Source organism: Stigmatopora argus, chromosome 15, assembly GCF_051989625.1.
Source record: "Stigmatopora argus isolate UIUO_Sarg chromosome 15, RoL_Sarg_1.0, whole genome shotgun sequence".
NCBI lineage: Eukaryota > Metazoa > Chordata > Actinopteri > Syngnathiformes > Syngnathidae > Stigmatopora > Stigmatopora argus.
The window spans coordinates 7800281-7817362 of record NC_135401.1 but is presented as its reverse complement, the minus strand read 5'-3'; the positions used below and the strand labels follow the sequence as shown (position 1 = coordinate 7817362).

The 17082-nt window shown below is 42.5% G+C and overlaps 1 protein-coding gene across 2 annotated transcripts in view; it reads right to left on the bottom strand.

Moving 5' to 3' along the window:
* nin (ninein (GSK3B interacting protein)) overlaps positions 1-17082 on the bottom strand; it is a 19480-nt gene extending 2398 nt beyond the window's left edge. For both annotated transcript variants that reach the window (XM_077620693.1, XM_077620694.1), the window contains exons 1-24: positions 16750-17082; positions 14603-14815; positions 12309-12402; positions 11960-12132; positions 10312-10357; positions 10072-10238; positions 9830-9976; positions 9506-9673; positions 8823-8959; positions 8594-8734; positions 8270-8444; positions 8092-8202; positions 7927-8016; positions 7453-7713; positions 6370-7343; positions 3664-3733; positions 3368-3535; positions 3187-3303; positions 3004-3117; positions 1997-2143; positions 1825-1917; positions 1382-1501; positions 653-754; positions 480-566 (exon numbers count right to left, since the gene is read on the bottom strand). In XM_077620693.1, coding sequence (XP_077476819.1) covers positions 480-566; positions 653-754; positions 1382-1501; positions 1825-1917; positions 1997-2143; positions 3004-3117; positions 3187-3303; positions 3368-3535; positions 3664-3733; positions 6370-7343; positions 7453-7713; positions 7927-8016; positions 8092-8202; positions 8270-8444; positions 8594-8734; positions 8823-8959; positions 9506-9673; positions 9830-9976; positions 10072-10238; positions 10312-10357; positions 11960-12132; positions 12309-12402; positions 14603-14794 — 3894 coding nt within the window. In that variant the 5' untranslated portion in view covers positions 14795-14815; positions 16750-17082. The remainder of the gene's footprint in view (positions 1-479; positions 567-652; positions 755-1381; positions 1502-1824; positions 1918-1996; positions 2144-3003; positions 3118-3186; positions 3304-3367; positions 3536-3663; positions 3734-6369; positions 7344-7452; positions 7714-7926; positions 8017-8091; positions 8203-8269; positions 8445-8593; positions 8735-8822; positions 8960-9505; positions 9674-9829; positions 9977-10071; positions 10239-10311; positions 10358-11959; positions 12133-12308; positions 12403-14602; positions 14816-16749) is intronic.

Sequence of the window (17082 nt, the reverse complement as noted above, 5' to 3'; positions counted from 1 at the left end):
GCATTGCATATGTGGACAAAATGAAGAAAAACAGAGTAGCTTAACATTTGGCTCGTGGTTTGGAAATTTTCACAGGTTGGCTCAATCCGATCTGATCTGATCTGTGAATAAACCCAAGACCGATACTGGATTGGATGGAGCTCATCTCTAATTTTGAACATTTTGTATTCGATCATATGCCAAACCATATCTCAGAAGGTTCACCAAATGCAAGAGAAAGACAAGAATATAACAGAGTGTAAAAGAATAAAAAAATGAAGCACACCAAAACAAACCAATATGGAAAACCAGAAAACCCAACACACACACGATGAGTGTGAAGATGAACCCGAGTGACACCAGAGAGGCCGTTTCAGTCCTTTTGAAACATTTCGTGAAGTCAGCCATTTGGAGCGAGTATGACAGAGTTGCGTGAAGTGAAAGGGAAAAAAATGCCAAAATGCCAAAATGCGCCCCAATGTATGATTCGATGAGCCTACCTGTGCGTTGTCGGCGTCAGGACAATGACCCCTCGGCGACCTGCAAGGCGATGCTGGCAGGAGCCCCGTAAAATGAGAGTGAAACGACTACGGGTAGAGAGACCAGTAGAATTATAATACGGTATTTTCCAGACAATAATTGGCACTTTATGGGGGGTGGGGGTATGTCCTACCTCAAAGAGATGTGTAGTGAGTCTTTCTACCTGGGCTTTGAGTAGTATATTTTCCTCCTGTAGTTTATCCATCTGTGTGTGTCCTTCCTTCGCGGCGACATTCTGTTATTAAAACACACCAAGATGTGGATTTTTAAAGCAGGTTGTTTCTTCATTGAAAAAAAAAAGGGAAAAAATAATTATGGAATGAAGAAAGGCAGGAAACAAAAAAGTGGAATGCACGTCGATAGGCATCGATGGAAGGTAAGGAGTCATTTGTAAATATAGGTTTATAAATAAGATTTTTTTTCTTATTTCAATTAAAAAAATAAACAAGTATTCAATTATTTTTTGGGAAAGGAAAAGGAGAAACATGAAAAGTAAATGAACTATTATATGAATTAAATTTTCTCAAGACCTGTTTAGAGTAAAAACATTTTTCGTTTCTTGATATTTATGTATTTCTGACATTTTTAAATAGAACAAAGCAAAACGTCTGCATTGGAATTTTTCATTGGATTTATTATCAGAACATTAAGAATAAAAAAAAATCTTTTTTTCCTCGATTCCTTATTCTATATTCCTCACAAAATGCAGCTGATTAGCTTCATTATAAATCAAAATGAGCTATTTCCAAACATCTGATTTTACGCTGTTTTACTCATGAACCAATTAGTGGAGCAATCGCAAAAATGATGGCTTCATTAAAAAAATGGAAATCCCAGTGTTTGGCAGGCCTGGCAGTATTACCTTGGTGAAGCGCTTATGTTCTTCCAATTCCTGCTTGAGAAAGGCATTCTCTTGCTCCAAGGTTTTCAGCATTGACATATGGCTGTTTTTGTGCTGCTGCTTTAGTGACAGCTTGCTTGCCTACACACACACGCAACACGGTTCAAAAAATAAAAATCAACTTTTAAAGAAATCCCAAAGAAACCCTATAGCGGGGGTGCTCCATACATGGATCGCATGACATTAAGATTGAATGCATCTAGTAAAAGTTTCGAATGTGACTGAGCCCAAGCACGATTGAAACCTGCTTACACTATGTTGCTTCATGCTGGCATCGTGTACCTTATATAAGCATACATAAATGCTGAGCTTTGTCAGCCAGCGGTAGATCGCCCGAGGTTGGCAATGTTGGAGCACCCCTGCCTTAAAGTTTCAAGGATCATGCTCGGACTTGAAACCTTCACCTCTTGTTCCTTGAGCAGCAGCGTCTCTCTGTGGAGCTTCTTGCTGGGACTCTGGACAGCGCATTTTTGCAAGGCCAGCTCCAAAAGGCGGTTCTGTTTAGTGTCGTTCGGACAAAAAAAAAAAAGGTCAATAGAGAGCCAATACTATCAATGACAATTGAAAAAGCCTTACCCGATCCGAGGTGTTCATCAGCTGCTTGTGCAACACAATCAGCTTCTGGTGCAGAGAGTCTCTCTCCTGTTGCATGACGCGAAGATCCGACCTTAGGCAAGATCGCTGATGACTCACGGCCTGAAGGGTGTCCTCCATGTTCTTCACCTGTAAAGTGGAAGAAATACAGCAAGATATTTTTAAGTTAAACTAGTCCCAAAATTTTTTGGGGGGACAAATGTATGTCGCTTGCTTTTTTTGTCACTTGCTTAGGCAAGAACAGAACAGTTTAAAGGAAATGAATAGTTAACTAGCTAACGTAAGCTCTTTAGCTTAGTGATAGGTTTGCAGCGCTTCTGCGGGTCTTTGTCAGCTTTCTTAAAATTTTGCGGCACATACCAGGCTTTTATGCACGTTTTTGTATAGTAATCACAAGCAGAGGGTCCCGTTAGCTTGGTTATTGTGAATTAGCCTGGTCCGCAGTAGCTTTCTGCCTTAGTCACTGTTGCTTGGTGTAAGTTGCCATCGCCTCTTAAGGTTACCGTCTATTCTTCGCTTAGGCCGTGTATCTACTTTATTACTAGAATAGTACGTGTTTTCCAGACTGTAAGTCGTACTTGTCTAGGTCTGCAAAAAATACTGAAGTGCAACTTGTCTTTTTCTCTGACCACCTGTTATGTTGTTTTTTTAGGATATAGTACTCAAAAACGGCTATGTTAACATATTTACCCTGTTGTTCGTCATTTTACTTTTGCTACTTTAACGAATGTTTGTTCTTATTTTCTGATCAAATTTTAAAAATGCCCTCCCAGAAATGCGACTTAAACTCCAGTACATGTTTTTTACTCTTCATTGTGTATTTTTTGGCCGTTGCGACTTATAATCGGAAAAATAATGTAGTTAAGTCGAGAAAGTATACATGTTTGGTGCTGCTACCCATTACGATGAGGGTGGTGGGAGTATTTCTGTTGTGTGGGGAAATAAGTAAGTGAGATCCCGAAGTAGGTTGACAGAAAAAAAAAGTTTACCTTCTCCTGGAATTTAACTAGCTGTTTGCGGAGAACTCGGCTCTCTTTGGAGGCATCTTTCCACTCGTCCGTTAGGTGGCCGAGTTGATTCTCCATTGAGTCTGCCTTTGTCAGCTAGAGGCAAACAAACAGTCAACGATACTTCCACAGAAAAAAAAACTGGTATGAGTTTGCTCTTCTTACCTTCTCCTCGAGGGCTGACACCTTATGAAGCAAATGGGCATTCTGGTCCTCCAGTCTGGATGTTTCCGTCAGAGCTTTGGTCAAATCGGCCTCCAGAGAGTTCACGCAAGCCGCAACCTGATGCAACGCAGCCATCTGTTTACTTAAAGTCGCCACATCAACGTGACGGCGTCTCGCTCACCTTGATCTTCTCTTCGCCGGCTAGGAGCTCCCGTCTCTCATTGTTTTTAATCAGTTCGGCCAGCTGGCGTTTGAGCTCGTCCGCGTCAGTCAGGCTACGCACTTTCTGGTCGGCCAGCGTTTCATTTTCATTCCGGAGTTGCTCACATTGCAAACGAAGATCGGCCACCTGAAATACGTCACCGGTGACAATGAGCCTCAAGGAAAATGTACGCCATCGTAACTTGACTTAAGAGTTGCGTTAGCTTTTGACCATGGCGAAATAAATTCAAATCAAACTTCTACTTTTTGCTTCACCTCTTTGTTGAAATTCTCTGCAGTATGTTCAGCGGCAATCTTCTCTTGGCTGAGCTGCTCCAGTTTAAGCCTGGAATATGAACACAAATCAATCATTGTATAAAAGGTGACATACAACCACGGTTTTCCATTTTTGAGACTTCCAGAACCCCAAAGACTCATTTTAAAACCACTAAGGAAGAATTCAAAGATGCAAAAATCACATTAAGTCCTTTTACACAGAGACTCTTCATTACTGATGATAGACCCTAGTATTTTGAATCTACTTGTGTTATTTTGGCTTCTTACAAAATCCTGTCTCCGTGCAGAAGGGCACTTACTACCATAACAGGTGCAGGGTTCAAGTCACAATACTGTCAGCCAAGGGAGGGGATGGCAGGAATGGTAAAATAGGGGCCACAGCACACATGGTCGAAGGTCGTTTCCACATTACCTATCGCCCCGTGTGGCTGCATTCTTGACTTTGCAAAGTTCAGCGGCATCCGCCTCAAACTCTCCGCAGCTGTCCTCGACACAAGAAACCTCAGAAATCGGGCTCCAGAGGAAACCGGGGACCAGAACGTCCCCTTGCGCGTCAAACAAATCTGAGAGTTTACGGTTGTCCTGTCGAATATGCTCGTCATTCATCCTGCTTTGCAGTCGGCAGAGGCTCTTTTGGAGCTCGGCGTTTTCCTCTTTCAACGTAGCGTTTTCCCACTCGCGCTCTTCGTAACGAGCCTTTAGCGCTTTCAGCCTGATGGCCTCCATTTCCAGCGCTTTAACATGCTCTATCAGCAAGACCATTTTGACTTTGAGGCTGTAGTTTTCTTCCAGATACTCGTGGCCTTTTTGCATCTTGGTACTACGCTCTAAAAGACTCTGGAGAAGCTCGGTCTTCTGCCGGAGTAACAGGATCATCTCCTGCAGGAGGACCACCTCCTCTCTGGTTTGATGGTAGAAGGATTCCTGTTCAAAGATGGGCAAATCTTCCAGTTCGCAATCTGGATGAAGGGGTTCTAAACTAGCATTGGTAAATTCACCATTGGAATCATCATCATCATCATCATCAGATTTAGGATCAGGATCTTCTTCGGGATCCTCAAGAGAAGAAGGACCCACAAGGTCCAAGGAGTTAACGACCATCTCCTTAAGCCACTGATCCTTGTGGGAGGGGCTTTCTGAACTGGAGGTCGGTAGATCTTGAAATGGACTTTCTTCGTTGTTGTAGTCCATAGGCCCAGATGCCTCAACTTCTAAGTCTTTAGCTTCATACTGGCTAAGAAAAAAGTCTTTGGTTTTTACACCAGTTTCAGGGAAATCAAGGTCACTGGACATCAATAGGTCTTCTTCACAATTGTGGGCAGGTATGTTATAGTTGGAATTTTCCAGATTGTTACATTCCTTAGTAGTTAGATTGATGACTTGGTCTTCACTTGAAGCCACCTTCAGCTGTGACACTTCTTCAGACCTAACCATTAGGTCCGTCTGCATTTCAAGATCTTCCTCACTAGAGGAATTTTCATTAATCGACTTTGTAATCGTTTCCTTGTTCTTAGATGCACCCAAAATAAGATGGCTTTGGCGTTGGTGTAATTTTTCCTTGAGGATAGCCACTTCTCCTTGAAGCTCCTTTCTGTCCAGCTCAAAGTCCTCTACTGCCTGTTTGAGGAGACTTTCCGTACCCTCAATCTTCAGCTTCAAATCATCATGTTCTGCGAGCAGCGCCAGCTTCTCTGCTGTCTGCCTTTGCGACATTGAAAGAACCTCCTCATATTGCGCCTCAAGTTGCAAGTGGCCGTTCTGAAATTCCTCCCTCTCCTGTCGGAAATCTTCTACCACTTGCTTAAGCAGGTTTCCAGCATCCTTGTCTTTCTTTTCAGACTGGGTAAGAAGATCTTCATTGGCCCGTAGGCTCTCCTGGAGTCGGTTGTGCAGATCGTTAAACTGGCGACTCAGCTCAATTTCTTTGGTCTTCACTTGGTTGTGCAACTCCTGATTCTGATCCTTGAATGCTTGCATGACTTCTCCATGAAACTTTTCCAATTCATTTCGTTCTTTTAGCCATTGCTGATTCGTTATCTCTGCTACCTCTTCTGCGTTTTTCTGGGAGTCTTCAGCACTCTCCAACGCTTTCTGCAACTGCAACTCCCAATGGAGCTTCTCCTCAGCGTGCTTCTTTGAGAGATCCATCAGCTCCCTCCGATATTGCTGTTCCACTTTGGAGATGTCCATTTGAAAGCGTGTGCTGGCCAATCCTTGCTCAGCTGAGAAACGGTCCTCAACTTGCTTGATTTTCTTGGAGAAGCACACTTCTGTCTGCTCCCTGTACATGGTGGTTATTCAGAGAACACTTCACTCCGGGTGTCACAAATCATTTGGTCATTGGTTTCTTTCATTTTAAATGTAGTTAAATCTCTTCCTTTAACGCCACAGAATTTTTTTTGTTTCCAAATTTGAATCAAACCATGACCTTGAACTGCGGTAGAAGTTAACATTTTAGGGCGCGCCTGAACCCAAAAGTTTACTTACCCGAGCCAAATGCTGCATTGACGCAAACATGTAATTTTGGGGTGCTGAATCCAAATTTTCTTTCAACCGTTTTAATCAAGATTTAATAGCTTTTTGCAATCCCAAATTCCAAAATGATATTTTGATGACAAAGTGAGGAGAAACGAGTAAAAAAGCCAACCCTGAATTATAACATAAATTGTACGACGATGTCCTTACCTGTCCTGAACAAGGTTGTCTCGTAGTCTATCCAGCTTGCTACTGAGCGTGTTCCTCTCCTCAGCGTGTTTAACGGTCATCTCCCTCAGGGTCTTGCGGTGGCTGTCTTCCTGGAAGTTCAGCCTCTTCTCAAGCTCCTCCTTCACGGTCTGGTGCTTCTCCCCTTCCTCATCCAGCCTCTCCATGTAGTTCTTCTCTAACTGCAGCCTCTCCCGCTCCCATTCCTGCTTGAGAGTGGCCTCCCGATGCTCGTGCTGCTCCAGGAGACACCGACGCTCACCGTCGTGCTGCTCTTGGAGCCGAGTCTCCTTCTGCTCCTGTTCCTTGACCAGCCTCCGCATGGCGTCCTCCAGCAACGCCTGCAGGGACTCATCGTTTTGCTCTTCTAGCCGAGCTCGCTGCTCTCGCCACTCCTCGGTCAGCCTTTTTACAGTTCGGTCATGTTCCTTCTCCAAGTGGGACACGGTCTCCTTAATTCTAGCCGACAACTCTTCCTGGTGGGTTTGCCTCATCAACTTCTTTTCTTTTTCAAAGCATTCCAACCAGCTCTTCTCCAAATTGTCTCGCTCTTCTAGGTGTTTCTTCTCCCGTTCCTTCAGCCCGACTTGCAAAATCTGCGTATTCTCCATCTCCAGAGTCTCTACGTCGCTTGCGTGTTGCTTTCGTAGCTCCTCCATGGCGGTGAGGAGGTCTGCGTGTCGTTCTTGCAGGTTCCTAAGACGGTCCTCGCCTTCCACAGAGACGCTTTGTGCCTCAAGGAGCTCCTGCTTCATCATCCTCACCTCCTCCTGCTTCTGCTCCTCCAGGAGAGTCCTCTCTTGCGCCGCCTGCTCAAGCTGGCTCTGGAGCTCCTGCGCCCGTGAGCAAGCGCTAGCCAGCTCCTCCCTTGTGGCCTGGACCTCCTGCCAGCGCTCGCTTTCCAGTGCGTTTTTTTGGTCCTCTTTTTCCTCAACCAAAGTGTTGAATTCGTTGATCTACAGCGAGGAGTACAAATGGATTAAACCTAATGCTAAATCTCCACAGCAGTGACCACTATCACAGACAGAGGTCATAACACAACAAACTATTAAAAAAGGGTCTTACTTTGCTCTCCAGCTGCGTCTTCAAGTCGTCCATTTGGTGCAGATGCTGCTCCTTCAGCTGCTCCAGCATCATCTCAGCCTCGAGGCTCATGCTGATGAAAGGATGGACTTCCTCCGAGCCGAGTCCTGGGTCCGACTCCACTCCAGGGCTTTTGCTCTCCAACTCCTCGGAGAGAGGCCGGGGTCCGGCCTCCTGGGGTCGGCCCACGCTTTGAAAGTCCTGCAGCTCTGACTGCAGCTCATCCACGCGATCTTGCAGTTTCTGGTAAATAATCGGAAAGAACCGTATTGGAAAATTGGACCATTTTTCTGTCCACACTGTCCCTTAATTAACCAACTAGGTTGGCTATTTAATTAGCCCTCAATTAATGGTGGTCCACCAAACTCCACTGAAAAGGGATGAATCATGTGCATTTTTAGCAAAGCTTTGTTGGCATTCATTTCAGTGTTTTTCAATAATTTAAAAGTTTTGTACCCTGCATTGGGCTTCGTAGCCCAGTCGCAGCTGCTTAATGCGCTCCTCTTGCATCAAGAAGTCAGCACTGCCAGGATCCAAGTCACCAAACTAAATATCCCATCCAGACAAAAAGTACTTTAGTTGCTTAAAATGCCACACAGACAGTCACTTTTCCGGTCTGACCTTCTCTGACAAGATGTTGTCCAAACTGCCACGTAGCTTTGTCACTTGGCTTTGTGCCTCCAGCAGTCTTTCACCGCAGTCCAGCAAGTCCATCTCCAAACGTCTGTTTTCCTTTGGAAACAAAGATGCAAAGTTCCATAATGTTCCTAACCTGAGTGGGAGAAACGTAGCACCTTACCTTGATTGAAATGGAGAGGTGGTCCCTGAGGAAGGACTCGTCCTCCTTGATCTTGTCCACCTCCGCCTCCAGTTCCTCGCGTTGCTGCGCCGCCTGCTGAAGGATCAGGTCCGTTTCCTTCATGAGCTCCAAGCGCACTGCCGCTAGCTTCTCTCGGTGCTCCTCTTCCAGCTTCCTGTGCGTCATTCACGCAATTGGTTGTGGGAACGCGTTGACCTTGTCATGTTATTGCCCTTTTTCGGGGCCAAAAGTTGGAATTCTATCTCCTCCAACATTTGACACACATTTCCAATGGCAAAATATTAAAATTAATTTAAATGTTACCTGAGGTTAAGCTGATTTGCCTGCTCGATTGACGAATGATGCTCATCCACCTCGGTAGCCAGCTGGGTTTTCAGCCTTTCTACCCTTTCCAGGTCCAATCGGATTTTCTCCTTCTCCCTCAACTCGCTGTCGATACGTTCTCTGACAAGAAACAACAAAAAAAAGACCGTTGACATCATTCATTCGTACTTAACATGCATGTGTTCACTGGGGTTCCTGTCAGACTCACAGTAGATGTCGGATTTCCGCTTTGAAGCTGGCCAGCGCCGCCTGGTGGATGCCATTCTTGGTGGCCAAGAGTTCATTTTCTAGTGCGCTAGTTAGATCGGACAAATTCAGCTTGCCTTCCATGCTGAACTGTAACGCCTGCATCATCAGAAACAGAATATGGTCAGATGGAAGGTGTTAAAGTTGGACATTTCACCCAATGAAGTAAAATCTTGTAAAAATTGAGGTTCTTATATCTTACTACTTTTACAACTACAATTGCACCTCTTCTTTAAAATATTTCTAAATACGAAATCGCTTTGATATGAAAATGACCGTTTCAATATACGTAAAGTTACGACACAACCTCAAAATGTAAATACTACATATCATTTATCTGTTGTTATATTTGAACCTGCGTTAGCTACCTCTTACAATTGTTCACCTGCAAAAATATTTTTTGCATGCTTGTTATTCATTTTAATACTTTAACAAATAATTTTCTTATCATTTTTGTTTGTTTCTTACATCTTTCATACAAAATTTACACTGATCACTTTTAGGGTTTAGTTGCTAGCGAATTAGAGAATTTACACAAACTACTGCTGGACTTACAAAAATCCAAGTTACGAAACTAATTAATTTCGTAAGTAGAAATACCACTGCACTTGTTACTTTCCTCTAAAAAGCCTTAATCAAACTCACCTGCAGGATCTCATTGCCGTTTTCTATGCCTTCCTCAATCCAAGCATCCACGATGGACTCGACCGGAGTGAAGCCAGTGCCGTCGTCCAAGGTAGAGAACAGACGCGTGGCGATGCTGCTCATCAGAGCGGAGGGCGTGGCGATCCGGCGGCCCACCTCGTCAAATGGCTGTGAGAACCATGGATCAATATTTAACAAACTGCAGGAAGGTCAAAACCTTTGGGTGCACACCCTGCACATGATTTGCTTTATCCGGCTACACAAAATGATTCCTAGAAACACACCCGCTTATGTTCTCTCCATTTAAAGACAAGGTGAGGGTACCTGAGTGGAGTGCTGTCTTTTCAGATGCCTGTAAGGGGTGGAAGCAGACGGGGTAGGAGGTTTGGTGGACTTTAAAACCACGGAGACAAAATCTTGAACATCGATCCAACCGTCACCATTCAAATTACGGAGTGCATCCGTACTTATCTGACAGAGAAAAGAGGTCAGAATTGTCAAGTTTTGGTCTGTATTTTTTTTTACACAGCTTCCCGCTCCATTTGGCATCCATTTTCCTTGCTCACCTCCAAGCCCAGAGAGTCGCACAGGGCGAGTAGTTGCGAGTGGTCAGCGTTTCCGTGCCAGGATATGTCCAACTCCTCGCAGGCTTGATGGAGCCTCTCCTTCAGGGGGACCGCCACGCAACCTTGAGGCGTGCTCGGCTCGTCGGGGTTCCATAGATGCAGCTGGCCTAGAAGAGGTGAGGATCCTTTTTTGACTCCTATCATCTAATGTAGTGAATTTGGGGGGGAAATGAAACAAACCTTCTGCTTCGTACTCTTCTGTGCTGCTTTCATCTGCATTCCAGCGCTAGTGGAGAGAAGGACAACAAAACCACATCCACCATTTAATTCTTAAAAAGCCTCTCATTATACACCATTCACAGTGCTAAACATTAATGATGTCTCAATCCGAATACGTGTTTTTTTATTTGTCCTTTAGTAGTTTTATTAAATAATATTCAATATATTAATAATATTCTTTAAATAATAGTTATTTTATTTTTTTCCCATTACCTTTACTGGTATAACCATATGGGTAGTATCGGTAAAGCATATCTTTAAAAACATCAGATCAGAAGTCAAAAAATCAGCATCGGGCCATCGCTTTTTGACAACCAATTCATCTTGACAGGGAGAAGCCAGCAGCGAATGATCGCAGGAGCCGATTGGCTGGTTCCATCAGTGTGAAGATTTTAATGATTGATTAAGATGTTTAGATTTATTCATATATATTTTTTACAATAGTTGACATATTTGAGTACCTTGACTGTGAGGGCTGGCAGTTGAAACTGACTAAAACTCACTCACTTTCAATGGCAGTGGGATTAGGTACAGTAATCCCTCGAATATCGCGGTTAATGTAGACCAGACATGGCCGCAATGATAAAAAAAAAATCGCGATGTAGCATCACCCCTATTAAAAAATAAATAAATAAATTCAGTGCTGAGTCCTAGTAGCAAGAATGGCTTCCGCTTACGAGTTTCAACGGGGATTTTCACATTTTTATGAACTTAAAGAAAAAAGTTTTAATGATTAATAGCAGAGAGAAAAAACCGCGTAGTGAATTTGCGATAATCGAGGGATTACTGTATTGCCCTATAAAATCTTATTTTTGCCTTGATTTCCAGGATCCATCTGAGAAACTCTCAAGTTCTAAATCAAGTTGTCAGCTAATTTGCCTGTGCAGCAGCTGCTTCTTTTGCTCCGAGCTCTTATTTGAAATGAGTTTAAGTTTGAATGGGGCAAGAGGCGGAGGCTTTCATTTCTACTGCTCAGGTCAGAGGGTCATTCTATTGTCTGGGATGAGGGAATGAAGAACAGATGGGGAATCTGCAAGAGGCCTTTTGATGCACGATGTGGAGAAATCCAGAAAAGTGGAAGGGGGGTGACTCTTTCTGTCTCAATAGCCTAGCCAGCTGATTATACTGTTGACAGCAGTGCACTCTTTTGAATCTACCGAGAGTGAGGCAAGGGCTAAGTTCGCACAACTTAACATTCCTAGTTAGCACATCTTAACATTCTGAGATAACAATTTATCTTTTCAAGTTCTGCTTACTTAGAAGTCTAAATGATGCCCCAAAATGTGGTAAGTTAGCAGAACTCATTTTTAACAGGTTAACATTCATTTCTGAGTAGTTCATATAGATTAAATGTCTACATATGGCTGTTAAAGTCAGCGAATGAGCTAAGACCTATTGACGCTTACTGGGTGACCCTATGCGCGTACGTAATCTAAAATCTTAAGTAAACACATGCTGTGACACTGCACAAACATTGTGGCTGCGGGCCGAATAGCCACGGCTGACTGATTTTCAACGTCCAACCTCATTTTAGGCCAAGCTGTTTAGCCAAGAATAAACCAAAGGACTTTAAGAAAGGCATATGTGGCGAGAGTGTGTTGCTTTTTACCTCACGCTTCCTTGGAATGGTGGTATCACAGGTGTCCTTGGTGTCCTCGCCGTCTTCAGCTTGGTCGTGGGGATCTTGAAAAAACTCTGAAATGGTGTTGTCTAGTTCCGGTTTGGAGCGGCGGCCGTAACGCTTGCTGCCCTTCACAAACTTTGGCTGGACGTCAGGCGACGCTGACAAAAGTGAGAATAAAAACTGTCAAATTACGTCACCTGAGCCAAAGAAAGTTCAAAGGATTGATTGAATAATCAAACAAAAAAATAACTGGTGACTTAAAAAGAATTGTTGCCCTAAAAACTGTAAATAGCTTGCTATACTTTAAAATACAGTTTTTGTTCAGTCCATTTACCTGGTCTGGACGAGACTTCCTGTTGCGCTTGGGATGCCTCAATGCCAGATGACAACGCCAGAATCAAGGCATCCTTGAATTGCTCAAAGTCAACCTGCGATAAAACAAAATAATCCCATCTATTCAACCGATTCAAACTCCGTAAATTCCTCAGATGGCAGGCTGGCTGGCCGAGGTGGGGGAGCGAGGACACACTTGAACAATCCACAGCTGCCAAATGGGACAGGCTGATGTTCTCGGTCCACGCCTGGCAGGCGTCTGCCGCTTTTCACATCATTGTTGGAACAGTCTGTGGGCAACGGGGTCATTGCCCCTAACCTCAACACATGACCAAGAATACTACCCCCACCTCTGTTATTCATCCAGCACACGCTGACAGACAATAGTCCAGACGTCGCTATGCGCACTTCTATGGAAATTCAACTTCACTGGTTTGCCTGTTGCCTGGCCTCAAGTGGTCCCTAAACCAAGTTGGTTTTAGTGATGTCCCAGTTGTAGCATGTGTTTTTAGTACCAGTGAGGTTTTCAACTCCAGTAAAAACCACCAGGCAAACGTGCATTTTCTCTTTAGAAAGTAATGATGGTAACAGAAGAGCATTTCTTATTAAAGCCTTATTAAAATGAGCTTTGCTGGTACCACCAGTAAATAGTTCTTTTGCTTTTTTTTTGCTAAATAAAAACTTCTGGCATCAGATCAGTGAAGCATATCTTGGAAAACAAATTAGGTCGGGACATCCCTCGTTGGTTTATTCCAGAATTGGCGGACATTTTCGCTTCAGAATTCCTAAAAAATACGTTTTCAATTTTCTGATTCTTCACATTCAGATCAACAGCTGCATTTTTATGACAACATTTATTTGGTGGTTATTCTGCCTATTTTTTGGTGGCACTCAAGAATTATTTGCCCATTTAAAAAATATTTTCAAAAATTCAATTGCCTTGGGTTTGTTATATTTGGTCTCAGGACAAGTAAAGTCAATTGAAAAAAATATTGTTATAATGTTTTTATATGGGTTATTTAAATGTGCGACGTCAAATGTCTGTCAATTCTGGAAGGACCACATGTTTATTTTCCCCTCAGTGTACTTTGTTTGATCACATGTGGACACTGTAACCAGTTCAGACTGTTGATTTAGCAACCAGTTTAGCAAGTATGCCAGTATCCTGCTTTGGTCGTGAGCTGTTTAAATAGAGTGCATCTCCAAATGTTGACCACAATCGCCACTACTTCCACATTTGAATCTTTTTCACTTACACAATCATTTTTGTGGCAAAATGCAGTTGTACAGCTTTTTCATTAGACAGCAGGATTTTGCATTCAATTAAAGCGACACTCCGCTGGAAGTCAATATTATTCAATTTGATTGGATCAAAGAATGGAGTATTGTTAGCTTTGCAGCTAAATTGAAATTATTTTAAAACAAATCAGGTCTCCATTCGATCAATTGTTCCGCCTGCGTTCATGTTTTCATCACTTATCTTTAAACGTATTTCATGTAAATGATCAAAATGAATGGAGTGTCGTTTTAAGTGTCAACGTGTCCGTGTGTGATGATGATGATAGCGTGGTTGTCTTGACGACTGACAACCGTAACTACTGGTGGAGGGTTGTTTTATCTCAAGAGGTTGGGTGCAGCTGTTTGATGTATTCAAATAAAAACAGAAGGAAGGGAAAGCCTTTTGGCCAAATAATCACGCGTGTGGAGTGCAAACAATGAGGCTGGGAGATTTTACTCCACACTGTGATTTGGTTTAAATTTGAAGTCATTTTGATACTTGATTAATCACATGTTATTTTTTGCAAATAGTCGAGTAAACAATTCATTTATAAATTAAATAATATATACTGTTATAATACTTTGGACTTAAAAAACTAAAACCACCAAAAAAAAAGGTTGAGCAATGATTATTATACACCTAAATACTATCTTTGAATGCCACTGACAAATATTTTTTTTCTAAGACACCATAATCAGAAAAAAAAAAAATGTAACAGATTAAAAAACAAGTATCGTATTTTCCGGACTATCAATCAAATCACCTTTTTTTAAGGTTAGTTACCTGAAAAACTGTTGTCTTAGCAGATGCTTATTTAGCCCATTTCCCCTCCATTTTACTATTGTTACTTTAGTATATGTTTGTTCTTGGTTTGTGATCAAATAAAAAAAAAATGCCTTCCAAAAGTGTGACTTATACATTTTTGTTCCCTTTTCATTGTGCTATTTTTTGGCTGTTGTGACTTGATACTCAGGTGCGACTTATAGTCGTAAAAATACGGTAGTGACACCACATACCCTGTCGGTGAGGCTGTCCCGACCCTGCAGCAGGACATCAAGAAGAGCTGGGGCAGCATCTTCCAGGTGCAGCGACACGCAGAGGTCAGCCAACTCCTCGGGGCACAGCGAGCCCCGACCGCTAGCGTCAAAACTGTCAAAAAGTTCCTTGAGGCGCTCTTCGTGCTGCTCCGACTCTAGGACGTCATCCATTCCACGGGACAGCAGCCTGCCCTGAAAAAAGGATGGACAAAAAAAAACCTTCTCATTCTAATGAATCTGGCACGTCGGCCTCACACTTTTGGGGTCCTGGGTTCAAATCCAGGTCGGTCCACCTGTGTGGAGTTTGCATGGTGTCCCCGGGCCTGTGTGGGTTTTCTCCGGGTACTCTGGTTTCTTCCCACATTTCAAAGACATGCATGGTAGGCTGATTGGACACTTTAAATTGCCCCTAGGGCAAGGGTGAAAACTCGGGTTGGTTTGTGGGCCGTATTAACGTCAACTCGATTTTATGTGGGCCGGACCATTTTAGATATAATATTTAGATTTTTTTTATAAATGGATTAAAAGAACTGGATTAAAAGCCGTGAATATTCCGTTTTTTATAGATCTAAAAAATGTTTATTTTAGTTTTTTATATATTTTTAGATTTTACAAAATGATTTTTGAACTAAAAACACAGAGAAAAATGATTAAAAAATTACAATTATTGATTTAAAAGGGGGAAAATCAGGAAATTTAATATACATCTATACTCTTCATTTTAATTTGATCCTAAAACAGAAAGTCGACACTCATGATTTACTTTCTCGGGCCGCACAAAATGATGCGGCGGGCCAGATTTGGGCCCCGGGCCACCACTTTGACACCTGTGCCCTAGGGTATGAGTGATTCAGGATGTGCCCTGCCTGTGACCCGAAGTCAGCTGGGATAGGCTCCAGCACCCCCCAATCATTGATTTTTTTAAACATATGTATTGCTGAAACGAAAATGTTCCGCCATGATTATTTTAAACTGCTGCATGCGCACACAAACAAATGTTTCAGCCTTGTTAGCTGCGCAGACTTCGCCTGATCCAATTACAACTGATTAGCCACTCGGCCTAATTGGCCATGGTTTGACAGTGACTCTGAATGAGGGTTATGTTGACTGAATACACAATTGGAAATAATTCGACATTATTTATCCGGATGATTGTGGCCTAAAAAAATAAAAACATTCAAATGCAAGGTGACTTTGAGACAATGACACCAGTTGGAATACAATTGCAGCCACTCCACTTATGCAGCTGGCCATCGGCACGCACTCATCAGGTGGCGGCCCCCCAACACACGTCCATAGGACAATAGGGGTCTTCCACAAAGCCTAAATCAGTATTCCACACGCGCGCCATGGCGTAATTCTTAGGATCACCGGGCAGATGACATCCGATTAAATGCCGGAAGAAATGAGCATCTTGAAAGTCCGACGACTGACAGCTGGTGCAGGTCAAAGTAAACCACTCGGATTATTACAAGACCAAAACAGCAAGACAAAAATGTTAAAATGCACTTAAAATGATGAATGGATGTATGAAACAATCTGGAATGAAAGCCAAGTTCCTGATTTTTTTCCAAAGGTTAAATAGGGTGTTTTGGGGTGTAACCATTTTGAAAATTTGACAAACCTACCAAGTTAAGGTCAATAAACAAAAATATTATATCAATATTATCACAAATATTAAATATTTTGTTGGTTTTACGTTCTTTTTTGTTGTTGTGCCCAAAACCAAGAAATATACAGGTAAGTAACAAAATCCACTACAGAAAACAAAATATTTTAATAATTCCATTGACCAATGTTTCATACTTTAAATGCTTTTACCAGGACATATACTGGCCTATCATTTATTACTCTTTTTAATAACAATCTGACACTTGAGATCAAATATACCATATATAAACAACTCAGAATATTGGCCCGTTTGATTCATTGCCTGTCATTAAAAAGATAGACAAACCAGATTTGCTTTCAGTCAAAACATTTTAAACGTCAATTGCCGTCAATGGCAATGAGATATGAATATTCACAATCCCATTTTTGAAGTAAAGTTTGTGCATCCCCCAAAATAGTCACTTGCCCTACAATATTTGAAACAAACTTTCAACCGTAAAATAAAACACACTCACCTAATTAGCTTGAAAAGACGACTTTATAGTGTCCAAACGTGAAGTGGTGGAGAAAAAAAAAAACAATTTCCGCTAAAACGAAGCGTGCTTTTTTCCACACATGCCGTCCGCAAAAAAACGCGTCTTTGTGGATTTCCTCGCGATTACAATCTTGAGCGTCTTTAACGGTAATCCGATACGATTTAAGAGTTGTTTTCAACAACGAGGAAGGATGTTTTTGATCGTCGGTTCAATCTGGGTTGGTTTAGGCGAGGGTCATTCTCCATTTGGCCTTCCTTGCTCGGCGCCTGCTGGCGATTTTGAAAATTGGTCGATGGAGAAAGAGGCGGTCCC